We start from the raw sequence: 9,297 nt of genomic DNA on the forward strand, positions 1-9,297 counted from the left end.
AAGACTCATTAAATGAAAGGTGAGGTGGCACCATGTGGCCGTGTGCTAACCTCACATCCCAGAGGGTGTCTGTGTCTGAGCCTCCCCTCCTTTCTTGCTTCCTCATTCCTCACCTGGCTGCCTGTGCCAATCTTCATTCCTTCACTAGGTTGTGGCGCTGCCCTTCTCTGCTCCGGGGCTGACTGCAGATTCCATGACTGCCCCTCCCCCACCTCCCCGGAGCAGAGCAAGGGCAGCAGGACCGTGGCAGGTGAAACGAAGAGCTGTGGCCTCCCACCTATGGGAGAGAGCTGCCTGGAGCGCCACCGCAGGTGATGGTCCTCCCACCACGTGCTCAACCTCAGTGGTGGGTCCCCGCCCCTTCCCAAAGCAGCCTGCTCTTATAACCCTTTTGTTAATAATTGTGGTAAGTTAGGAATTTAGGGTGACCCCGAGATTTTATTTGTAGGCCTGTGGGGTGTTGCATGAAGCAAAGCATCATGCCGTTGTGTGGAAGGTGAGGTCCTGGTTTGGGAACTTGGGACCTGCAGTTGCCTAAGCAAAGTCGGACATAGAGCCACCATATGAGTTAACGGTGTGACTCAGTTTTGCACTTTGTAGTTTCAAATTGGGTTTGTTGATAGCGTTCTCAGGCCACGATGCAATAATATCTAAAAGAGTTGTGTTGATTCAAATGTATAAAGACTTTCCCATACATGACCTGACTTACCTTTCTGCAGCTCTGTGTGGTAGGTCGGTCAGACAGCAAGTGTGATCACCCTCTGGATAACTAGACTAGCAAGGTTGGGAAGTATGCTTATGGACTTAAGGGTAGTGACCTACTCAAATCTCACTGTTCTGGGGTTAGGGGACAATACCTGGGGTCCAGGGCAGCACGGTCTATTCTAGTATCTTCTGGGCTGGAACGCTGTCCCTTCTATGATGTGTAGGGATTTTATGGTCCCCACCAGAGTGAAGTCCCAAAGCTCCTGATTACAGGCAGTCCACAGGGAACCTGTGCTCTGCAGATCACAAATGAATCAGCTACTCCAGAGGATTGCATCGTGCTGTAGGTCAGGGATGTAAGAGTTTTCCCTGCTGGGAATCTTCCAGGTTAGCTCAAGGCCCAGCTGGAGCATGGGCGTCCAAACTCACTTAAGAGGCCCGGCCATGTCTTTCCTTAGTAATCCCTGCCCCATTTTGCCTTCATCCAAGGACTGAGGAGAGAGTTGACAAGTCTAAGTCCTAATTTGGAGTGGACCCACCTTATCCTCGGATTATTCTGAATATATATTTTTAGAGTTGGTTAGGATGGCACAAGATGGGGGCACCTGGGTGGCTCAGTTGGCTAAGCGTCCAACTCTTGATTTCGGCTCAGGTTATGATCTCATGTATCATGGTTCGAGCCCTGTGTTGGGCTCTGTGCTGATGGTGTAGAGCCTTGCTTGGGATTCTCTGTCTCCCCTTCTTGCTTAGGATTCTGTCTCCCTCTGTCTCTGTCTCCCTGCTCTCTCTCTCTCTCTCTCAAAATTAAATAAACATTAAAAAAAAAGGCACATGATGTTGGAGAACCATCTGTGATGTGATGGGGTGGAAAGTGCCAGGAAATAGTTTTGGCTGTGGCCTGTGTCATGCTGCAGCTGAGAGTTTGGGGCTTAGGGTTCCTAATTTCCATGTTAGAATTCTTTCGTTACCATTTCTATAAGTTAGGAATGCAGGGTAACCCCGAAGTGACTGGGGTCAGAAGTCCCCTTCCTTGCCTCCATGGGATGGTTTGATGCCCCGTGTAATCTTGGCAGCCACCATGATTATATCTGTGACTGTGCTAAGGGAGGTACCAGGGTCCCTACTGAGCAGTGCCTGGAACTCATGTGCCCCACATCTCCCTAGCCTCACCGGTACCAGTTGTGAAATGATGTTCTTGGTCTCATTGCCAACATTCCTTCTCTGGTTATGTGATGTATTCAGTGTTTACTGGACACCTGCTGTACCACAGGGACTGTTCCAGACCCCACAGGAGAGAGAAATGGAGAAGGTGTAGGCCTGCATTCACCTGCCTTCTCTCTAGTTGGGGAGAGAGCACAGCTTCCCGTGCATAAATGGTCGAAATACTACATAAAATCATGTCATGTCTCTGCCTACAATTTTAGGAAACTGCTCTTTCTAACAGATTATTTTTTTTAAGTCTTTTTTCTGTTTTTTTTAAAATTTATTTTTGAGAGACAGAGAGAGACAGCATGAGCAGGGGAGGGTCAGAGAGAGGGAGACACAGAATCTGAAAAGGGCTCCAGGCTCTGAGCTGTCAGCACAGAGCCCAATGCGGGGCTCGAACCCACAAACCGTGAGATCATGACCTGAGCCAAAGCCGGACACTCAACTGACTGAGCCACCCAGGTGCCCCTAACAGATTATTTTTTTAAAGTTTTTATTATTTATTTATTTTGAGAAAGGGAGAGAGAGAAAAAGCAGGGGAAGGGCAGAGAGAAAGGGGGATAGAGGACCCAAAGTAGGCTCTGTGCTGATAGCAGAAAGCCTGATACGGGGCTCAAACTCACCAACTGTGAGATCATGACCTTAGCCAAAGTTGGGCACTTAACCAACTGAGCCACCCAGCACCCCTCTACCAAATTCTGGAAGGTATTAAACGGCAGGTATATGAGCATCAGTTATGGGAAGTCCTCACATAACTTGGCTCAAAAGTAACTTATTTGTCTATATACAATGAGCTAGGAAAGAACAAAAATGGTCTGACATCCTTCTTGGAAAATATATCGAAAAACAAAGGCAGGGTGGGCGCCTGGGTGGCTCAGTCGGTTGAGCGTCGGACTTCGGCTCAGGTCATGATCTCACGGTTCGTGGGTTTGAGCCCTGCATTGAGCTCTGTGCTGACAGCTTAGAGCCTGGAGCCTGCTTTGGATTCTGTGTCTCCCTTTTTCTCTGACTCTCCACTGTTCACACTCTGCCTCTTCCTGTCTCTCAAAAATAAATAAATGTAAAAAAACAAAAACAAAACAAAGGCAGGGCTGTGCCTATGTATCACTCATATCTCACTTTTAAAAATTATAATGAGCCCGAGCCAGCAAGTTTTGACTGTCAACATGGTATGCTTGAAATTTTTGAGCAAATAAAAGGTGGTCTGACTTGAAAATGGGTTTGGCAAGGCCCTGGTTACCTCTGTATGGCTCCCACATGAAAACTTCTAGATAACCAGACTTACTGGGAGTTAGAGCTCATCAACTCGACAAAACCCAGCTCTCTTCTGACAAAAGGTAAATATGACAGAAGGTCAGGGGCTGCAGCAAGGTCATCTGCTGAAGGCCGAGTGACGCTGTGAGGGACAAAGTCCGTGTGAAGCTTCGCGTCTGGCCACAGCACTGGGAGACAAGATGCTACAGTCAGGACAGTAATCCCTATGAGGGTGCAATGCCCAGAGAAAGGCTTCAGCTCATAAGAGACAGTACCAGGCTCTCCTGGAAGGCTCCCTGGGCTGCGGTAGCCTCAGAGCAGACACTTGAAGCACAAGTTGGAGGGAGATGATTCCGTGACACTGGAAAGCATCATTGCAATGGCTGTGGAATCAATGCCCCCGGGAGAGCGGTGTCTGGGGACATGTGCTGGGAAAAGGGATGAGCCAGCCTCTCTTTCAACATTCACAGAGCTAAGTCCAACTTTTCCCTGCAAGTTGTTTCAGTTGCTTGCAAAGAGCAGGCCCCTGGTGGCTCATTAGTGCTGGATGGAAGTTGCCTGTGAGGAAAGGGTGGTGTCCTTTGGGAGTCCCAGCTGCAGGGAGGAGGCCCTGGAGGGTGAATTCCCAGACACGGTCCTGATTTCCTGACTGCACCCAGGGAGGCCTCTGCCAGCCTGGCCCCGCTCTGTGCTTGTGGGATTGGGCACTAGAGACCCCCCATGATGCCGAACTTTAATTTATGATCCGTTCCCGCCCTGTGAATGCTTCATGTGCAGGAAACCACAGCCAGAAATGACTCACCAATTCTCACCACAGAGCCTGCGGCAAATCTCAATACACATTTGTTTCTTCAGTTCGGCTCATTATAAGTTATAATTACAAGTAGGAGCCCAGAACTTTCTTTGTATCCAGTCATGTGCCCAATTCAGGATATCTTGATTTTTTTTTTTTTTTGCTTTTTTTCCTCTGATTTTTTTTATCGCAGTAAAATACACATAACCTAAAATTTACCCTCTTAACTAACATTTTTAAGCATACAGTTCAGTGGAATTAAATACATTCATTATGCTTTGCAGTTATCATCACCGTCCGTCTCCATACTGCTTTAATCTTGTTAAACTGCAACTCTGCACCCACTAAACACTGACTCCCCATTTCCCTCCCCCCACCCAGCCCTGGCAGTCACCATTCTACTTTGTGTCCATGTTCTGGATTTCTCTAAGTCTTTCATAAAAGTGAAATCATACAGTATTTGTCTTTTTGTGAATGGTTTACTAGCATCATGTCTTCAAGTTCATCCATATTGTAGCGTGTGTCAGAATGTTCTTCCTTTTAAAATCTGATATTTTATTTCGCATATATATACATACATATACTATTTTGCTTATCCTTTCATCTTTTGATGGATGCTTGTATTGCTTCCACAATTTAGCTGGATAATCTTGCTGTGAACACAGGTGTACAAATATCTCTCTGAGTCCTTGTTTTCAAATCTTTTGAATAAATACCCAGAAGTAGAATTCCTGAGTCATACGGTAATTCTGTATTTAATTTTTTGAGGAACCTCCATGCTGTTTCCATAGGGGCTGTCACATCCTGCATTCCCACCGACAGTACACAAGCATTCTAACAAGTGGAATTTTAATTTTCCATTTCAGCCACTGTGTAAGTTCCTTCCTAGGTCCTAGTCTTCACTGAAATAGTAAAAGGCCCTGCCTCGTTCAGGGGGGTCTTGCAGCTTATGGAGGAGGACATATGAATGCATGGAAGTGAGAAGTGAGGTTGCAGTGTCAAGAGAATTAAGTGGACCCATATGAGCATAAAGGTACTGGGGAGGCTTTTGCCAATGAGATCCGCTCCAATTAGAAGTTACAGTTCCTCCAAAGTCCTCTCCCCTTGCAGCACGTGGCTTCACAAACATGTCCAGCAGGTCCTAGCTTTAGAATTTGCTGTGGAGGTGATCAACTGGGGCCCTGATCTTTGCCCAGCGATGCCCACCACAGTGATAAGACTCTGGAAAGCTTGGTGAGGTGGCGGTTTGGAAGGGATGGGACCATGTCAGACTGCAGCTGCCAGAGGCTGGGAGTCCGCATCTGTTACTGCAGGCGCCATCTTGCCCCCTCCGTCCAGATGGGGCACTTCTTGAGGTCTACAAGTTTCGTGGACTCCTTAGGCGTGTGTTGTGGTAGACCTGGGGTGTCAGAAATTTCTGTACCTCAGCATTTGACTTTCAGGGAGAAAGGAAGGGTGATTATTTACCTTAGGCTGATTATATTGCTGTCCTCTTTTGAACCTAGCAATACCTAGTTTGAAATGAATGTCACAATTTTTAAAATCTCTTTATAGTAAGGGCCAAGAAAGGATTTTGTATTTCAGGGCAATACATATTTCTACTTATTTAAAACCTAAAATGTCTCTTATTTCTTTCCCATCCCCCTTTGGTCTCACTTTGAGTGACAAAGTCCAATACCTATCCCAGTGGGCCCCCAAGATGACTCCTTGCCCCGGGCCATGGGCCAGCTGATGCTCCATTTTGCGTGTCCTGGGTGGGACCTGCTGCCTCAGGGGACATGCAAGGAGGTGAATTGTTTGTTTCAGATTGGAGAGGAGAAATGGTCAAGAAGCGGATGTGTGTTGCATTTTCAGAGGCCGCGTCTGTCAGTGAGAGACGCCCCAGGAGGCCTTTGATGATTCGTTGATGAGAGCAGCAGAGCCAAGAGCTGCGGTGTTGTCCTTCATGGAGATGCAGGTTCCCTGGTGACTGTGAGACCCCACCGCACCGCCTCGGATGCGAGAGTAACAAAGGTGTGCTTTGTCTCTCCTGACTGGGATGTTCGTCTGAAGCCCACAGTTCAGAACAGTTTTGGTTCTCATGGGTTTCTGACATTTTTTCATCAGAGAAGGGATCATCCTAAATTTGGGACATTCCTCGGGAGAGTACAATCTTCTAGATACCCAGAGAACATTCTTCCTAAGAGTTTATCTTGTACTCAGCCTTTGAGTGCTCAGAGGTTGGAGGGACCAGTGGAACAATACAAATGCTCCCAGAATGCTTCTTTTTATTTATTTTTGACAGACACGGAGAGACGGTGCGAGCAGGGGAGGTTCAGAGAGAGGGAGACACAGAATCTGAAGCAGGCTCCAGGCTCTGAGCTGTCAGCACAGAGCCCGACGCGGGGCTCGAACCCACGAACCCTGAGATCACGACCGGAGCCGAAATCTGATGCTTAAGCGACTGAGCCGCCCGGGCGCCCCTGCTCCAGAATGCTTCTTTGGATATGCTCCCCATACAGCATCTCGAAGTGACCATGTCTCACATAGTTACGTTGGCTACAACGCTGTGCATGCTATGGCCTGGGCTCTGCCTGGCCTGTTCCTGATCAGATCAGAAGCAGGATCAATAGAAGACGTGGACAGTGTGGTATCTAATCCCTGGAAGGTAAGATTTCCTCTGAAAGTTAAGATTTCCTCAGGCATCAGACCCATTTGGCTTGGAACTGAATGGTGTCTTTGTAGTTCATGATTTTTATTGTGGTAAAATACACATGACATAACATTTATCATCTGAAGCATTTTTAAGTGTATAGTTCAGGAATATTAAGCACACTTAAGTTGTTATCCAGGTAGCGTGGCCAAGTGGTCTAATTACATTTACATTGTTGTACAACCATCCCCACCGTCCATCTTCAGAACTTTTTCACCCCATCTGAAGCTCTGTACCCATTAAACAGTAAGTCTCCATTGCCTTTTCTCCCTCCAGCCCCTGGCAACCACCATTATACTTTTTAGCTGTATGAATTTAGCTGCTCTGATACCTCATAGAAATAGAATAATACAACATATTTCCTTTTGTGACTGGCTTATTTCATTTAGTGTAATCTTTAAGGTTTATCCACGTTGTAGTGTGAGTCACAATGCTCTTTAAGGATGAATAGTATCCACATTGTATGGATAGACCACATTCATAGACCACACTGTGTTTATCCATGCATCCAATAGGACACTTGTGTTGCTGCCACCTTTTGACTACTGTAACAACCGTGTAACGAATTTGGGTGTTTAATTATCTGTTAGAGTCACTACTTTTAATTCTTTTGGGTATATGCTGATAAGTGAAATTGGTAGTTCATATTTAAGTTTTTGAGGAGCCACTCTACCATTTTCCATTGGAACCATACCATTTTCCAAGGCATCTGTACCATTTACCACTCTACCAGCAATGGACAAGAGTTTTAATTTCTCCACATCCTCACCTACAGTTGCTATTTTTTTTTTGTTTGTTCCTGTTCTTGGTAATAGCCATCTGTAGTAGTCAGAGCTGTCAGAGGGACAGAATTAACAGAGCATAGACATAAAGAGTGATTCATTGTACATAAAGAGGTTTATTTAAAGGATCTGATCCTGCAGTCAGCCATCTACAAGATGGAAATCTGGGAAAGTCAGTGGTGTAATTCTGAGAACCAGAGGCTGATGATGTAAGTCCCGGTCTAAGGAAAGGAGAAGACTGATGCTCTGGATCAAGCACTCAGGCAGAATGAGTGGGTTCCCTCCCTTCCTCCACCTTTTTGTTCTATTCAGGTCCTCAATGAGTTAGGTGATGCCCAGCCACACTGGGGAGGGCCATCTGTTTTAAGCAGTCTATTGATTGAAGTGCTAATATCTTTTGTATCCTGCAATTTTGCTGAATTCATTTATTAGTTCTAACAGGTGTGTGTGTGTGTGTGTGTGTGTGTGTGTGTGTGCATGCGTGTGTAATCTTTAGAGTTTTCTACATATAAGATCATGTCTTCTTTCTTTCTGATTTGGATGCTTTTTATTATTTATTGATTTATTTATTTAGCTGCTCTGGCTAGGACTTCTAGTATTATGTTGAATAGAAATGGTAAAAAAGTGCATCCTTGCCTTGTTTCTGATTTTAGAGGAAAAGCTTTCAGTCTTTTTCACTGAATATAATATAGCTGCATGTTTTTAACATATAGCCATTACTACATTGAGGTAGTTTCCTTCTGTTTCCTAGGTTTTTTTTTTGTTTTTTGTTTTAAATCATGAAAGGATGTTGAATTTTGTCAAATGCCTTTCTTGTATCAATTGAGATGATTATGTGTTTTTTCCCCTTCCTTTCGTTACTGCAGTTTATTACAATGATTGATTTTCGTGTGTTAAACCATCCTTGCATTCCAGCTACAAATCCTACCTGGTCATAGTGTATAATCCTTTTAATATCCAGTTGAATTAAATTTGGCAGTATTTTGTTGAGGAGTTTTGCATCAGTATTCATAAGGGATATTAATGAGTGGTTTTCTTGTAGTGTCTTTGTCTCTCATTGGTATTAAGATAATGCTGACCTCATGGACATATTTGAAAGTGGTTCTCTTCTTCAATTATTTGGAAGACTTTGAAGAGAATTAGTGTTAATTCTTTAAATGTTTGGTAGAGTTGACCAGCGAAGGCCTCTGGTCTTGAGTTCTTCTTTGTTGGAAAGTTTTTGTATTTTGTTTTTTGTTTGTTTTTAAGATTTTATTTTTAAATCTCTACACACAATGTGGGGCTCCAACTCACAACCCTGAGATCAAGAGTCACATTCTTTACTGACTGAGCCAGCCAGGCATCTCTGTTGGGAGGTTTTTAGATTATTGATTCAATATCCTTTCAAGTTATAGCTCTATTATGATTCTCTGTTTCTTTGTGATTCAGTCTTGGTAGTTTGTGTGTCCTTAGTTCATTTTGAAAACATTTGAATGTTTTTCCAATATTAATCCATATAGTTATTGCCAGTGGACTTGCATTCCCTATAGGCTTGAGGACAGTTATTTTAGTACACTTGTTCTCAAGTGGGGGCAGTTTTGTCTCCTAGGATCCATCTGGAAATGAATAGAGATATGTTTGGTTGTCACAACTGAGTAGAGCATGCTACGTGAGTCTAGTGGGCAAAGGCTGAGGATAGTGCCAATCATCATCCAGTTCACAGGAAAATGTCAATAGTGGCGAGATTCAGAAGTTCTGTTTAAGTGGACACTTTTATTGTCTTAATGAACAATATCTTATCCCATCCACACAGGTGGAGCAAGACTCAGGTTTTTACAATATGGCTTCATTCATAGCCACAGTTCCTTAGTGCAGGAGCATATAAC

General features: G+C 44.6%; 1 protein-coding gene across 1 annotated transcript in view; it reads right to left on the minus strand.

The window, feature by feature from the left end:
- Positions 1-5,824: 5,824 nt before the first annotated feature.
- Positions 5,825-9,297, minus strand: part of LOC115293347 (dnaJ homolog subfamily C member 17-like) — a 16,581-nt gene continuing 13,108 nt past the window's right edge. The window contains exon 2 of the mRNA XM_029941144.1: positions 5,825-6,077. Within this exon, the coding sequence (XP_029797004.1) occupies positions 5,825-6,077 (253 nt within the window). The remainder of the gene's footprint in view (positions 6,078-9,297) is intronic.

The sequence above is a fragment of the Suricata suricatta genome, chromosome 6 (genome assembly GCF_006229205.1).
Source record: "Suricata suricatta isolate VVHF042 chromosome 6, meerkat_22Aug2017_6uvM2_HiC, whole genome shotgun sequence".
NCBI lineage: Eukaryota > Metazoa > Chordata > Mammalia > Carnivora > Herpestidae > Suricata > Suricata suricatta.